Here is a 17,118-nt window from a genome sequence, read left to right as displayed (position 1 = left end):
ACATGACATTTTGGATTTTCAGTTTGGGGAACAGAGCAAAGCTGGTTATAAAAGAGGAAAAGAGGCACAGAACATCTTACTAGCCTCTGTTTTCCATCTGTAGGTCTGTCAAAATAAAATCATCCTCAGACAACCAAGCTGGTGAAACTCATTTTTATTCTGCTGATCAAGACCACTAAACTACTTCTCAGCATGTAATAATTCTTCAGTGACAAAAGTAATTTCTCATGCCATAAATAAATTGTTGAAAAACCTTAAGAGTTAGAAAAGACACATAGATCTTACAAACATTTTCCGGCTTTTTTACAGTTTATTCCCTCCCTTTTCTCATGGCTTGTAGGCTTTGAAGAAGATGCAACTGGCACTGCTCTGGCTCCCTACTGCAGTCAGCTGCAGAGCTTCAAAAGACAACTTCAGGAAGGGATGGAGCAGTTCAAGCTCTCCTGGAGAGCAAACCTCTCCAGTCCCAGCAGGACAGGCAGTGATGGACCCTGACTGGACATCCCTGAGCTCACAGGAAGAGATGAAGGGTCTGACTTAGGATGTAGAGCTCACCAGCTGTGTATCCCCTGCCCCTCCCATGGGATGATGGGCAGTGGGTTCTGCTCCTGCAGGAGCACATCCTTGCTGCTGCCCAGTCCAAGCATCAGCAGAGGCTTCAAATGCAGGTGCTGACAGCAGGTAAAACACAAATCACATTCATTCACCTGCAAGGCTTAATGTGTAGGAGACACCAGCCAGGAAATGAAAGATGGCATATCACTTCCTTACACCACAGTAAAGCAGGTTAGGGAGCAGCTGAAACACCATCTGTCCCCCAGGGAGCACAGCACACACAGGAAGGCACAGGGTAGCTGTTGGCTCACCCAGACACTAGTTCACAATTATTCACCCAGCTGCTGTCTCAGCACTTCATCATAACATGCAAAGACTCCTTTACAGTCCCACCCCTTCTCCACCTTCCCAAACAAAGGCAGGCAAATAACCCCAGTCTAAAGAAGCTGGTGGCTTCTCCAAAAACAGACCCAGTCTTACACTTGATGCTTCACTAAATAGTTCCTGCATCCAGTCAGATACTGAAGCATCAGCACCAAACTTTAGTCAAATGACTAATTCCTATCAATTATATCACTTGATATAGGGCTATCAGGATAATAACAATTGGTACTTAGGGAAACACACAAATCACTATCAATCATGAGTGACAACTATGAGATAGGTTTATTATGAAGGTACACCATAATTTTGCCTTTGGCATGGTGTGACTCAGATTTTAAAAATGCAGCTTCCATCTAATACTATAAATCTAAGCACAGGAATTCTGCACTTTATACCTTCAAACACAGCAAACAATAGTCACAAGAAACAGATTACACACAAACTTACAAATTCTGTTTTAATGAGTGGTTTTGAAAAAAAGCTTTACATTTTGCCTAATGTAATAGAAATTTGTCAGTTGTCCTCAGGTACAAAAAAACTGATATAAGAGGCTCATGTTTTAAGCACATCACAACATTCAATTATTTTCAGCAGTGCCTCACACAATAACATGTGAAACTTTGCAAAAAATCTCATTCTGTTTTCAAGACTAATTCAATATGATTTATAGATCTCTGGATCCAGAACTATGAAATATTTTTCTAGACAGCTGAACCACATTTATCAGAAAAGCAGGGATATTAACCAAAACAATATCCAATATGACATAATCACATATGCAGCCTTCCACATCAATCAATTTCACAATTTCCCTTGGACAATACAGACACACACTTGTGCCATGTGCAAACCCATCCCATGTAATTGCCCATTACCCTTCCAACCATGGCACACAGAGGGCACAAGGAGGGAAACACAGAATTTTTCACATTTTGGCCATGAAATGTTCAGACTTTAATCCATGATGTTGAATGGGGATTTACAAAAAACAAAGAATTGCTTGTGAACCATGTGGTACAGGATAACAGTCCAAAAAAAATAAAGCTGAGCTCAACAGAAGACACTCACTACACAGACTGTTTTGGCATTGCATTAAATTCTGCATGCTGTTCTATTTTGCAAGTTAAATTGGTTATATTTAATTATAACCAACAGGGCACTATTAAATTAAGGATACTGATGTATTGGCATTGAACAAATACAAAAAGTCTTCTGCTGAAATAGAGTCTAGATATGCATCTCTGTCAATGCACAGATGTGCCTTATATTGTGTGAGTAACTAAAGCTGTGCAAAGAATTGTTAATTTGCAAACTCTGGACCAAAACCATAATGTGCTCATTACACAGGGACCATGTAAATGCCATCTCAGGCCCTAAGACAGGGACAGTTAATCTTGATAATATCCTACTTGTGTTTTGCACAGTTGCATTTTCTGCAGGCCTGGCAGCATCCAAAGCAGTGTATCTAGAGGACCAGCCCTTTTCCTCTGGCTTTCACACTGACAAATCAATTCTAGCACCAGCAGCTCCTGTGGTATTGATGAGAAAGTTTTTTTTGAATGCAAGGAAGGCATTTAGAACAAACACCTTTCAGTAGGTGTATATTTTAGTGTGTGTATTACCTTTGCAAAGGCTGTGGGAACACAAATAGGTATAAGGCAATCACTTGCTAGGCTTGCTCCTTTAAAGATTTTATTTGAAGGCTACAAGGAAAATGTGATTCTTATAATGACAGCACACAGAAGCATTCTCACAAAATTATCTTTCTAATTTTTGACCTATCCAGTTTTTTGACTTTGTCCTGTCACCATCATCTTTGGTCTCCTTAATACTCCAGAAAAAATTCTTTCCACATTCATAGCATCTTTGACTACTGTAAAAATCAATTAAGTGGAAGCTGAAATTATTAGCAACTCTAATAATTAGCAAATTATTAGAGGAAATGAGTCTGCACCTGGCAAGACAGAGGGCAGTGAACTACAATCACTACAAGGTTAGCAGCTGCCTGTCTGCTCATCTCAGGGGCTGTCATTCAAAGCTTTCCACGCTTATGACACATCCAGTCCATTTGAAATCACAAGCTCTGTCCCAACCAAGCACATAATTCCTGGAAAATGCATCAGAAATCAGCATCCACTGTTTGTCTGACCAGTGTGAATCACAGCACATTTTCAAAGGCATGTTCCCAGAAAGATGGATCTACTTTTCTGCATGATTTGAGCTGTTATTTTGGCATCCTCAGGGGCGTGAGCCGAGACATTATTTAACCCAGTGACTTTAGGCACTGGTACAACATTTGCTGGATCACCAAGGTCCATACTGGGAAGTAAGTTTTAAAATAGCAATAGAAAGTCACAGACAGTAGGATTACATTGCATAAGAATTAATAGCACCAGAATCCATGTCTAAGTCTTCTCGCAGCTGATATTTACCAGCAGCAATCACAGAACAGCCCCTTCCAGGCTGGAACTGCCAGCTGGAGGGTCCCCACAACTGGGGGCAGTGGCCAGGACCAAGAGCCAGCTCCCACTGCTGTTGTCCAGCTAGGCAAAACTAAGTGCAGGGCTCTAGCACTTAGTTCTTTCCCTTTTTCCTGGCCCTGCTTTCTACTTTGGCCCCTGTAGATACATCATTCAGCCTTGACTCCTCAGGATCACTGTACCATTAAAGAAACAAAAAAAAAAAAAAACCAAACCCAACAAAACTAAGCATGATGAAAACATAGACTTCCTAGGATAATGTTAAGCTTTCTACTTTCTTCTCACTTTCATTTATGCCTCTTGCTATTCCCTGCTTTTCTCTAAAAGGGTCCATATCAATTCCAAAAAATGTAGCTGTTCCTAACAAAGATACAGCCCCAGTCAATACACTTCAGCTAAAAATACAAGTTTCAATAAAAATTTACTCATAGTTTTCCCAAGTAAAGCTGTTACATTACAAGCATCTACATAACTTTAGCCTACCTTGCCTATTCTAACAAACATGTGTATTTGCAGCTAAAAAAGTCTTCTGAATTTTGGCCACAATTACTGCTTGCACATGTATCTTGGCTTTAGAGCAGCCAGAACTCATCCTTTTTTTATTCTGCAAGCAGATAACTGACTTACCATTGCCATAAAAGGGACAAGCTTCAAGTACAATATGAAAATTCCTGGAATGCTTGAATCTACCCTCATGTAGCCGATTTTTTTCCCTTAATGTGTGCACTATGAATACAAACTCTTAATGAACTAATTTCTCTTTAAACTTTTGTTCTAATTCTTTGCAGCCTCATCAGTCCATACCAGTGTAATTTTTCCACCTTATTTGGGTTTCATTACAATCTTAGGATTTGTTTCAATGTTTTTATATTAATAAACATTTCAACAGAAGTCTTCAGTAGACTAGAAAACAAGTTTTCTTGCACTAGATAAATAACTGGACTAATAAGTCCAAAAGACTCACAATATCTAGTCAGCACATAGCTATCCAGTGAAAATGGGCTACTTTGTTCTATCCCTTAGCTACAACTGAAACATTTATCATGGCAAAGAGAAAAAAAATAAAAGAGCCTTTCTCATTCTGATTTCTGTATACTAAACTAAGAACCCCATAAATTATCTACTAAAAGAGAACCAGCTAACAAAACAATTAATTTTCCACTAAGTTAGTGATAATTTGCATCAAAGATTGTATATTTCATTATCAATTTCCAATGTGAATTCTCTATAGGAAGAATCCTCATGTACAAATGGCATTGATCATTGACTGTGATGAATCAGAACTCTTTTTCCCACTAAACCATTTTAAAATGTTCTACCACATTCTCTCCCCAGTGTTAAGACAACATCCACATGCAGAGAAGACATATTGAGAGGGCACCTTGACTAGAAGAAAGGTTGAAACCTCAGACCTCCCATGTAGTCAGAGAGATGATAAATCCCACAACAGCTGAGACACACATGGGCAGAGAGCAGGCTGGACACTGGTGTTTAAATGGGGTGGAGGAGATGAAGGTTACTTGCCTCAAATAATTTTTTTCTAGTAGTGTTAGGGAACACCACCAGACTTCTGGCACCTTTCAAGAAAAGTCCAACATCTAAACCTGATTTGTGTCTTTCATCTTATCTCAGTTCAGAGATGAAGCACAAAACTGGAGCTACTCAGCACATCCCTTCTGCTCCCACTTTACCAGCTGGGCAGAGATCTCCATGGGGGTGACAGACTTTACCAACAACTTTCTGTTTCCCAGATGTAGCATTTGAAATGTTCTTGAATAAGGTATATGTTATTTACAGATAAGATAATGGATAGTTTGTACCATGCTTCAGTCTTCTATAAAGAAACTACATCTCTTCTGAATGCAAATGACCAAACTCACTTGATTTTTAACTAAAATATTCTAGCTTTCCCTACCAATCTCAGTGTATTAAACTAACTATTGGATTTACTTTATAACTCATAATTTCTTCTGCTGGGTTCCTCTCAGCCACCTTAAAAACCTGCAAGTCAAAATGTGGTCTCTCTGTCACTGCTACAAGCAGATGAAAGCCACAAAAAGATGAAAGAAACTTAATCATTACTTTGCAATTTGTTTACTCCACACATTTGACAGTACTTTGAATTTTGTCCTTCACATTGTTCTGTTGAAGCAGCACACCCTTCCTCAGAGAAAGGGGCTGTCTGCCAGCAGCAGCAAAGGTGAAGGCAGCGGATGCACACGGAGAGAAAAAAGCATAGGAAAGGAGGGTAACGAGTATGGTTAGTGATTCTCTTCAATCCACACAAAGAAACCCTTTAGCTTACAAGAAATTCCTTGAAAGTAGCTGAATAACTCTGCTAAACACACAATTACACATTTTATAAATTAAATTGGCACATTAATGGAAAATTCTATGCAATTTATTTCAGACCATGTGTGAGAACAGTATTCTTTAGATATGAAGGTAGCATTAAAAAAAAATCTAGAAAAAGGAAACCTATCCTTTTCCATCTCTTCTTTGGCTTCCCTCATTTCATTTTTGGACATGGCCTTTTTATTATGAGGCTGTAAGGCAAGCCAAGCCAAAAAAAGGGAACTTTTTTGCCGGCTGTGAGGCTGACTCATCTCCACCCAGGCAGATTCCCAAGCTGCTGGGTCCCACAGCACCTGCTGTCTGCACCCAGGCCTCAGCACACTGCACAGAACTGCACTGATGTCACCAAAATACCCCAGCACAGGTATAAAAGCAGGGCTACAATTCTCATTGGAACCCCTAAGTGCAGGTTTTCAGATGCTTGATAACTTGGCAAATCAGAGTGAAAGGGGAAGGTTCCTATCACCACCACACAAACACCTAAGCTAAGAAAAGCTAATATAACATTAAGGCTTACATTTTTTTGCCCATGTTGGAAATATAATGAAAGTGCACAATATTAAGAGGTTTCCTAAAAAATACATATGTGAGATATTTTGAGATATCAAAGTGGTAAAAAGTGAGCCCTGAGCTTAACAGAGTATAGTAGAAGTACAAGGGACTGGAAGCTGAAGTGCTTCTGAAAATATACACTGTACTTTTTTTTTCTCAATTTAGAAAGTTTATTCAAGCTCCTCCTTCTGTAAGAGGATATGTCAGAGATAAAGGAAGATTAAACAGTCAGTTTTTTCATCCTATAACTGTTTGCACATGCCAGAGGGTAAAAATGGACTCATTTTTTTGCACTAGTCATACTCTTTATGAAGAATAAATTCACCTGTTTCTTTACTGTAATTCACCACAGATTACAAAAGCATAATGGCAGTAATTGTATGTTGATAATGTTTTTACTTGTCCTATATTTTACTGACACATTGTCCAAGACACTCCTATATAAAAACTCTTGAAGAGTTAATGCCACATACTTTCCTGATGTATTAAATCACCAAGAATAATTCCAGCCAGTCACAATGCAAAGAAATCAAAAATTTATCTTCCCACACACATCATTACATTGCAGCAGTACTTCACACCTTCAGCTGCTCACTAAACCCACAGGTTGCTCTTCCATTCAGGTCATAGACCATGCCCAAATTGTTCTCTTTGATCAAATCTTGTAAAGTGTTAAGGTGTTAAGTGTTTATGATGGGAAAGTCAGCGGAAATTCTGGGAAGGGTGTACTATGTAACTTTCAAACACTGATGAAGTAAGTCAATTTATTCTTGTGTAGAGGTTGTTGAATCTTCCTTTGTTTAGTCTAGTTCTATAAAAAGAACAATATTCCTAAGCATGTCCCTAAAGAAGGTTTCTGACATTTTAGAACAATGGTCTTAGCTGCCTGCAGCAGCTGTGCTACATTGCTCTACATAATCAGGGCAACTGACAGAATATACATCCAGCATAACCTCAGGCTTTATACAAGCTATATCCAGGATTATAAACACCAAGCAGACAGGTTGCAATGAAACACTGCAGTAGTCCTGCAGGCATTTGATACAAACACCCAGAAGCACGGATTGTACAGCCTGGGATAACAGCCCATGAAGGCACTTGTGGACGCTGACCCTCCACAGTTCAGAGAATGTGCTCACCAACACTGCTGGCAGGTGTGTGTTTCCAAAACATCCTGCCCTTCTCTCTCCCACCTCCAGCACCCCATGCCATGATGCTGTAGAAGTGGCCAGAGGGAGAGGGGAAGCTGGCAGAAAGGACAACAGGCATAAAGACATTCCTGTGGGAGCAAGGAGTCACCAGGCCTGTCCCCTGAAGTGCCCATGCATTTTTCTGTGTATACACATTGAGTAATAACCTCCCACTGCTGGAACAGGTGAACCCATCCCCACCACTCCTCCACTTCCCCAGCAAGCACTGCTGGCCACAAGCTGGAAGGCCACCCTCCTGCCCATGCTCTCATGACCCTCTCTAGTGCACCCTCAGCCACCCTGGGGGCTTATACCTCTTCTTGACAAGGCATCTTGCTCCAACAGGAGGAAAAGGGAGCACTGCACTTATCTTCTTCAGACTCCTACAGACCACTATAGCCTGGCAGGGGCAACCAAAACCCATTTCCTGTTTTTCTCTGAAGCCTTCTAGCCTGAGTGGAGCTTCAGTCATTAGAAATCATTTGGGTCTCCCCTTCTGGCCATATTTTTGGAACCAGAGTGACCATATCTCCCTCCTGAATTAACACTTGCCAGGGTTTATTAAATGTGCTCTTGGTATTGTCAAGTTTTTGAGGATGTTCAGGAGCCAGGGTGTCAGATGACTTCAGGGAATAGGTGTCTCAGCATCACAGACATGGCAGTCCTAGACATGAACTGCTGCAGAAGGCAGCTGCCCAGCCCTGCCCTACTTTCATTAGTGAAAGCACACCCAAGTGAAGTGCTACCAGTGATTCAGACTCAGTCATACAACTTCTCTTCAACCACATGCCAAAAGCCCAGGTCATTCTTTTTATCTGCTCTTGGTTTACATGCCCTATGCAGTAAATCACATTTTTAATGAAAAGAGAATAGAACAGTTGGTCAGATTACTTGGAAGCAATTATATTCCTTTTGCTTTTGGCTTCTAACTGCATGTGTCAGAATGCACATACAATGTAAAAACAGGAGAGGTGATGCAAGGAAGGCATGAGGACAACACAGCAGAGCTGTCTCTGCCTGGCCACATACAGGACCACTCTTTATATAGGGACATGAACCTCCAGGCCTCCCACCAGTTTGGCATCTCCAGTTGCCACCACACTCTCAGCTCAAGTAGCACTAGTGGAATCAGCATTTCCCTTGTGGAAAAATTTATGCATGCTTTTATCACTGTTCTGGCATGCCTTTCCCTATTAGCTCCATAGAGCTTGCTTTCAGCTCTGTCCCAGCACCAAGACTAAAAGCAGAAAAGGAGGTTGGTTGGGAGAAAATGCTAAGCCACTGCTGAGCAGTGGTGGCCAGGAGTACTTCTCCATTCCACCAGTCTACATGGCAGCCAGTCCACTTGTGTGGAAGGTGACTCAAGCCAGGGCTCAAGTGCAGCTGAAGATCTCACTCCACTGCATGCAGCACAAAGACAAGGTACCCAAACATGAAACATTTCCATGGCACTGCTCTCAACCAAGCAGTACTAATGTTAAGAAACAGACTTTCTCCAAAGGAAATGGCAGCATGAAGAGTGTCAGAAATGTGAGCCCCTGCAGAGATCCATCAAAACAAGCTTCTCCTGTGACCATCTCATGGGAGCACTCTTTTTTTTTTTTTTTTTTTTTAATTTTAATTGATCAAGATAAAGAAGACTGAACTTCCATTGTCACATCTGGAGGCACCTCATGGTGCCACACAAAAACCAGCAGGAGCTGCAATGGAGCAGCTCCCTCTTTCTGCACTGAGGCATATGACTGTGACAGTAGCTGGCTCAGGACTGGCTTTGCTACGTCAAATGCCTCTGTCAGAGCAGTCATTCCAAATCTCCTTGTATGCATTTAATCACAGATATGTCAGAGATAAAAACAATTTTTCACACTGTCAGCCCTGACAGACTGCAGAATCACCACCACCAGCACAGCATGAGCTGCTTCTGCCACACTTGTGCTCACAGGCATGGGTGGGCTCAAGCCTAGGACAACCATGATGCACATATCAAGAAACATTTACTGTGAGGGTGACTAAGTGCTGACACAGGTTGCCTAGGGGGGTTGAGCAGGCTCCATCCTTGGTCATATTCAAAACTCAGTGGCACAAAGCATTAAGCAACCTGCTGTAGCTGTCCCTGCTCTGAGCAGGGAGTTGGACTAGAAGATATCCAAGGTGCCTACCAGCCTCACCAATTCTGTGATGAAGGCCACAGTACAATTAAGGAGACTGTGGTTGCACAACTGACATTAAAAAAAAATTTAAAAATTAAAATAAATAATTTTTTTAAAAGACTACCCAATAAAAGCTACTTTGGGGAAAAAAGGAACCAGCATGTTATTTTTTTCCTGCAGAAAAGTGGTTGCTCCATTCAGCCTATTGCAAAAAGTACTGCTACAGCCTTTCCTAGCACACAATCTTCTGCTAATACAACTACTCTTTAAATGTAAACAGTGGGAGCACGTTCATCTGAGGACAATGTGAGCACTGGGTCAGCTCTGCCAGCTGTCCAAAAGCAGAATAGGTGCTGCCCAGCTGTTGAGTGCTTCACACCACACTGCCACAATCATGCACAGGCTTCAGCCCAGCTCAAGAATCTCCACAGAGCAGCCTCTCCATCACCTTTTGTGTGGTTGCTAGTGACAGGCAACAGTGTGGAGCTGGGGACAATGCCTGCAGAACTGAATTGATTGAAAGGCCACCCATGGACGGCTGAAATGTTATCTAAGGCAACAGAACTGCAAGGAGCTCAACCTCCACTGCATACTTGTGTTTCCTGGTGGCACTGATGAGGAACTGCAAATCTGCAGTCAGCTTAATACACAAAGAACAGTTTATTATTGGAATAACTTCATAATGTAATTAAAAGCTTCAGGTTACATATTAAGAAATCTTGATTTTAATGGTATAATTTATCCAGCACATGCTGGACGCTTCTAGGACAGAGCCTCTATCACAGTTGCTACAGAAGACCTCAAATTGTACAACTGATAGTAAACTTGTATCTTCTTTTATCAGGACCTCATCCCTACATAGTGTTGTGTCTTTGATTGACATGGTTTACCCAATGGCTTCACTTTATAGCACAAGGTGGGAATGTATCTCACAGACAGGTATTTTATCTCTACATATACCAAATTCAGAATTCAAATGTAAATAATTTACTTCAAAATACCCTAATTAATTAAAAATAATTATAACTTTAAGGGAATACCATTTTATCAGCTTAATATCAAGTGAACTGCATAAGAGGATTCACCACAAAGTGATTTATTGCAATTACAGTAGGCCTGATGTTATCAACCTGGGAGCAAGAGACAAGACATCAGAAGTTCAGTACATTGCTTACTTCAGTTGATTCAATACATATATATGGTCCCATTGGTCACACAGAGGTATCAAAATTCATTATAGGACTTAATTTCATTTGAAATTGCAGAAAAGCTTAAAATAACCCTTTCCCACACCTCCACTGTTAATTGAAAGGCTAATACAAGATCTTACATTTATAGACGGAAGCATGGCAAAAAGCCATGTGTCTGCAGCTACTGGTGAGTTTTCTGCACTTGTGAATTTCACTAATACAGTATCAACCGAGCCAAATTCGAGGAAACAAGGAGATACAAAAAGATAACCTATTTCAAATCATCGTGTGAACTGCCCTTTACTTAGACGTACAGAAGGAGCAGCCCAAATACTTCAGGAGCGCCAGGAAAGAGAGCCCTTTAGACTTAAGGACAGCTAATAGCTATTATCACAGTGATAAAATTAGCTCCCTTAGCAAAACTTTCAGACTACTTGCATGCTTTCGATTTTAGTCTATGCCACAATCTAGTTCCATCCGGAAAGATGCCAAAATTCAACTTTAACCATTAACATTAGGATCCTTCCCAGTCCCCAGCCTACTGCCCATCGCGGGGGTCAAAGGCAGAGTGCACAGCACTTTGAATCCAAGCAGCCAACTCTAAACTATTGTTAATATAAACATTGGGGGTTTTTTACTTTTTAAATTATTGTTATTTTTTACCGTGGAAACACAGCTCGCTACTTTCCAGTCGCGGGTGGGTGCGTGCTTTCTGTTCCCTCCCCAGGCAGCGGCGCTCCGTGCCGGGCGGTGGGAGAGCGCTGCGGGACCCGCCGCCATCCCCGCGCCGTGCCGGCCGCCCCGCTCCGCGCCGCTGAGCGCCGGGGCAGCGGAGCCCGGGGAGCGCCCGGGGCAACGCGCATCGCGCCAAGCGCACCTGGCTGCCCCAGAGCGGAGGGCCCGCGCCGACCCCGCCGGCTCCGCGTCCCGTCCCGTCCCGTCCCGTCCCGCGTCTCCCCGTGAGCGGGTCCCGCGTGTGCGCAGCCCGAAGGAGCCGCCCCCGCGTACTCACCGCGGCGGACACGGCGCTGAGCTCGGCGCTCAGCAGCAGCCCGAAGCCCAGCCAGAGCCGCATGCTGCCGCGCTCCGCTCCGCGCCGTCGGTGCCTGGGCGGCGGGGCGCCGCCGACTCAGAGTGGGGCTCCGCGGGGCCGGCCCCACATGCGCGTCCCTTCCCTCCGTGGCGGCCGCGGCGCCTGCACTGCCTCGGGGGCGAAGGACTCGACTCGCCGTACACGATGGGCGGTGGCAGCCCCCCCTCTCCTCCCCTCCGGGCGGGGACCCTGGGAGGGCGCAACCTCGCCCGCTGCCGTTCGCCGCTGGCCGCAGTTCTTCCGCCTCCTCGTCCCCGCCGGGGTTTGTGATGGGCCGCGGGGGGCGCGGGCGGAGAGGGAGGCGCGCCGCCCGCTCGCCGCGCACGGCCGGGACCGCCCGGGAGGGCACGGTACGGCAGCGCGGCGGAGCGGAGCGGGCGGTGGAAGGGCCGGGGGCGCCGGCGCTGGTTCTGGCTCTGGCTGCGGCTCTGCACCGCCCGTCGGGTCCGCGCCGCAGGACGGGCTCTGTGCGCCACAGCCCCGCTGCCCAGCGCAGCCCGGCCCGCCCGCCGGGGCCGCTCCCTGCGCGGCAGCGGCGGCGCCGAGCCCGGCGACCTCCGGCGGGGGGAGCGGCGGTACAGCGGGCTCTTCTCTGCCTTGCAGGGGTGGCCGTCCGGCGGGAGGGAGCCCTGAGCCGAGCCCCCGGCCGGGGAAGGAGCGAAAATGGACATCTCGCAGCTTCCCGGTGCACGTATTTTCCTTTGTCAGTAAGTAATTCCGCTCGGTAGGGTTTTGGAAATAACTTTTTTAAAGTCGTATTGTCACCTTTAACTGCAGAGCGTTATCACGTGCTTGTTTTGCACTAGCTTAAAACAGTATCGTCCTTATTCGCCTTTCCTTGCAGGAATACGGGGCTTTTGCTGATCCTGATGGAAGTTGTGCTGTCAGCCGTCAGAGTAGACGCTGTAAGTAAAACATCTTCTGACTTTTACTAAGGAGAAAAGAGGAGGAAAAAGTAGTTTCTTTGGTACCCATAAGTGAGAAACTGTGTTTTCCTTGCCAGATGGCTTATCTATCTTTCTATTAAAAGAAACAGCTAACAAATCATCTCTGTAAGCCTTACAAATTTCTGCCTGCAACAAAATGATGTTCAGCAGAGAAGCACAGAGTGTCAGGTTGTTTGAAGTATTCCACTGTTAAATTTGCTCAAATTGAGTAATTCGTTAAAGCAATAGTGAAAGAAACCAAACAACTTATTGATTTTTGTAAGAAACACATCAAAAATCCATTGCTGTAGATACCAATGAGTACTTAGGTAAAGTTAGCCTGCAGGTGAAATGTCTTCAGCTACATACAGATCTCTTCTGACGACTGTGAAGCTTATTTCTACAAGTCAGAGTTTATGAACAAATTGTTTAAATTAAATAGTTAAATCCAAAAACAGCTGTTATGCACCATATAGTTGTTGCAGCTATCTACCTGAGTTGTTGATGTAAGGAAAAGTTACTAAAACTCTTGCATCATCGTCACAAGGATGTGAGAGATAATGTACAGGAGAATGTAACATTTGCCTGTTACAGAGCTTGGGGAGTTTAGTAGAAGGATTGTCATTGTCAGTGGAAATAGGTTTTGGATCAGGCCTGAATATAGGAGACTGTGGTTGGTAGGCTTGGCTTGTGGCTGCACTTATTGGTCAGCCACAAGTATGAGTAAGGCTCTGTGGTCATGTGCTAGTGGGACCTTGATTACAATTTTTCAAAAGCTGTCCTACTTATATTTTAATCCTACTTTCTGCAACTTTGTGGCTTTCCACTCCATATAGATGTGTGATGGTAGGCCACATCTTTGTGGTGAGATGGCATACTGTGTTAAGGAATGGGAAATATTATGTTAAGGAATGGGAAATACTGGGGCTGTTGCAGCAGGTGTTGTGACACACGATAATCCTGCAGTTGGTATGTAGTGCTTGCCCATCAGCCTGTGTGGAGGGTTGATCTCCCCACATCATGTCTGAACAAGAGCTGTCTGGCTGGGGACCCACAGTCCTGTGGGAAGGGACAGGAGCAAGAACCTTGTGTCATGTGCTGCTTGTCTTTGCCTCATTTAGATACAAACATTGTTCTGCTGCATAGTGCTGAATGGATGATAAAATTGCCATGTGCTACTGAAACCAGAGCAGGCTGGTGATAACTGCAAATGTTTTATGCCCAGTAATGACATTACTGGGATCAGTTGACATAAACCAGTGGATTATGACCATTATTTTATGAAGTTGTGTTGTAGTATGCATAGCATGATACCGGTGTTTTAGCTATAGCATGGACTAATTCATTCTCCTTCATGTTCTTACAGTAGACTGCAGGCTATGGTGTAAAAATAGAGGTATACTGAAGAGGTGTTCATGATATCTTGGTTAATGGATGCAGTCTGATCATGGCTGCTTGAATCTCCACCTGCTGGTTTTCGCAGAGAATCTTGAAAAAGTAAATTGGCTTGCTTGAAGGTTTAATTTTTCAGATTTAGTGGTTCCTAAGCTGGTGGCTGTAGGAGATGAAACACCCCAGTGAATGTGAATGGGGAAGTCTGGTCATGTTTCCATGAAAAATTGAGCTGCACTGCCACCACAATATTTATCCTATTCTCCACTCATATGCTGCTTCCTTCCCTTGTCCAGCCCAGGTCCTTCTGTAGTTGTGTGGTGAACTGTATTGGAAAATTCCTTGTTTGCACTAATCACTACCCCAAAAATAAGAGGGGTGAGAGCTAACTTTATCCTGAGTCAGATCATCACTTGTATTCATAGAAACCTGGGCTGGCGTGGGGTTGGAAGCTGGGGGTGGGAGGAGGGTTGGGCTTGCTCCTTGCAGTGACTGCTCTGGTCAAATATGTTTGCAAAGTGACAAAGTGGGTGGGAAGGTCAATGGGAAGCAGCAGCACCTGAATAATTGCCAGAGCTGCTAGCAGTCATATTATTTATATTGCAATCCTATTTGTCACACTGAATCTTCTCTTATTTGTTACACAGATCAATGTGCTAATGTTATGAAGTGTTTATTAGCTTGAATTAAAAAACTGTGGTGGATTATTAGAATCTGTAGGACCAGGTCTTTAAAGTCATGGTCCTGCCTGTAATGGGATGGGCAGAGCTGCTGACTTTGACAGCCATATGTATGTGAATGAGTTACATCTGCTAGACATAAGTGGTGTTGAATGAGAAAAATTGCACATAGGAAGAAATTGGAGGGAGATTAAGGAAAGGCCAGGAAAGGGGGAGAGAGAGAGAGAGCGGAACTCAAGAGAGTTTGACTGAGTGTGTTTCCTGGCAGGCTACTGCTGGCTGTTAGGGAGACGGATGTTTCTCTGCAGAAAAAGAAATGAGAGGAAGAAAAAGAAGGATGTTTAGGATATCAGAGAACTGGGAGAGAAAAAAATGGTGTCTCTGGCAAGAGAAGAAGATGCTGGTAGCAGTCCTGAAGAGCTAAGGAAGAGAAGTCCCTGAATGGAAGTGCCAGGACAGACAGCCAAATGGAGTGGATCAGGCACAGTTATCTTTAGCTCTCTTTGGCATACACTGGATAGTGATGCTAAAGGCCTTAAATAACTTTGGAACTACTCTGATTTGTAGATTTAATAATTCACATGTCTTAAACAAAATTAAGTAGTATTAACTACCTAAAGTTCAACCAAGTTTACACATTTCTTTTCCCTTTCTGTCCCTGCTAATACATTATGTCAAAAATACAGTTCTTGGGTATTTCTTTTTCTCTTCAGAGACAATGTATCTTCTCCTAATGCTGATTTTTTTTTCCTTTTGTCTTCTAAAAATAACACTTCTACCTAAATAGTTTTGTAACATTTTCTTACTTTATTGGTGTCCTCTTAGTATATTTTTTTAAACTGTCTCTAACAAGAGTTACTTTTTTTCCAAGTTATATTCAGGTGAGAGCAATAGAATCCCAGCAAAGAAGGAAATACCTGTCAGATCAAAGAAAGAAAATTGAGAAAGAATAATTGTGAATAACATTTGAAAAAAATATCAGGTCACAACTGCTATTTTAACAAGAGACCATATATAGATGTATAGAAAGAAAACAGTTGAAGTAGTGCATGAGATATAATTCTCTTCATTTCTGTGGGATTGTAAGAAGATATATAATGGAGGATGTCACCAAGTGGGAGGAGAAATAATTCTTTACAAGAGAAAATAAAACCAACTATGTACTACTTCTGTTGGTTTTGTAGTGAAATTAGATTGCTGACATGAGTGCCTAAGTTATTGCTCTGGGCTATCTCACATCCTCGTTTTCCTGGATGTGTCCTGTTTTATTCCATCTGGAAAGTTTTGCCTGGTTGAAACAGGAGGACTTTTTACATTAACACAGGATTTCCAGGCTAAAGAAGCCAGGGTGGAGTAATCACTTGGCCCATCCTGCTTAATGTGTCTACTGTTACTGTAGGCACTGGGATCACAGTGTGAAAAATGTGATAAGGCAGACTTACTGCCCAGGTGACTTAGGAAAGAGGCATCAATCTGATGTATTGATTTCATCTGCATTAGTGCAGGCAAAGTGAATCCACTGGAATCTTCCTGGAAATACCAGGATCCCTGCCTGTGGGCTGCTTCAGAAATAGCCTAGGAGATTCCCCAAAAAGATACATTGCAATCCTGATTTAGAACAACTTCATTTGAGGTATATCCACACTGACAGACATGGCTTGTTTATGCCTGATTAAATAAGTGTATAGTTGGGCTCAGTCTTTGAGTAAGAGTGGTGTTCCATAAGAAAATCAGACAGAATAATGATACCTTGAAAAAATGGCCAGCATTTTGGGGACTCTCCTAGTGCACCTGATTGCTTTATTCAAAATTTCTTTGAACCCTGGAAGAATTATTGGGTAGTTTAGAGAGGACTATGTTTAGTCATGGAGCTGACAGGAAAGGGCAGCTCTCCTATAAACTATGAGAAATCCTGAATGAAGGAGGTGGCTGCCTGAGGCAAAGCCCCTCATTTTCACTGCCATCAACAGCCCTGCCGTGGTCTGGCAGAGCTGTTTTGACAATAAGGATCACAGAGTTTGTATCACATTGTGGGCAGGCGGCAGGATGGCTGCCCAAGTGGGAATCTGTTTAGGATTTTTTTAAGAGCCATGACTTCTCCCATCATATGATGTCAGACAGACAAACATATTCACAGCCAGTGTTGCACATATGGAGGTGTAGTCATGGTC

General features: G+C 43.2%; 2 protein-coding genes across 5 annotated transcripts in view; one reads left to right on the top strand and one right to left on the bottom strand.

The window, feature by feature from the left end:
- Positions 1-17,118, bottom strand: part of COL4A1 (collagen type IV alpha 1 chain) — a 366,614-nt gene that overhangs the window by 102,204 nt on the left and 247,292 nt on the right. For 2 of the 3 annotated variants that reach the window (XM_079322952.1, XM_079322951.1), the window contains exon 1: positions 11,869-12,008. The exons of the other annotated variant lie outside the window; for it this stretch is intronic. In XM_079322952.1, coding sequence (XP_079179078.1) covers positions 11,869-11,931 — 63 coding nt within the window. In that variant the 5' untranslated portion in view covers positions 11,932-12,008. Of the gene's footprint in view, positions 1-11,868; positions 12,009-17,118 lie in introns of those variants that run through there. 3 annotated transcript variants of the gene reach the window in all.
- The window catches only part of COL4A2 (collagen type IV alpha 2 chain), a 135,121-nt gene continuing 130,077 nt past the window's right edge, over positions 12,075-17,118 (top strand). Inside the window, exons 1-3 of one of the 2 annotated variants that reach the window (XM_079322730.1) lie at positions 12,075-12,211; positions 12,553-12,656; positions 12,794-12,854. In XM_079322730.1, coding sequence (XP_079178856.1) covers positions 12,613-12,656; positions 12,794-12,854 — 105 coding nt within the window. In that variant the 5' untranslated portion in view covers positions 12,075-12,211; positions 12,553-12,612. Of the gene's footprint in view, positions 12,300-12,552; positions 12,657-12,793; positions 12,855-17,118 lie in introns of both variants that reach the window. The other variant, XM_079322729.1, reaches the window with a different exon arrangement.

This window comes from Erithacus rubecula (genome assembly GCF_903797595.1).
Source record: "Erithacus rubecula genome assembly, chromosome: 1".
Lineage (NCBI taxonomy): Eukaryota > Metazoa > Chordata > Aves > Passeriformes > Muscicapidae > Erithacus > Erithacus rubecula.
Note: the sequence above shows the minus strand (reverse complement) of the source record. Positions and strands in the feature narration are given on the sequence as shown.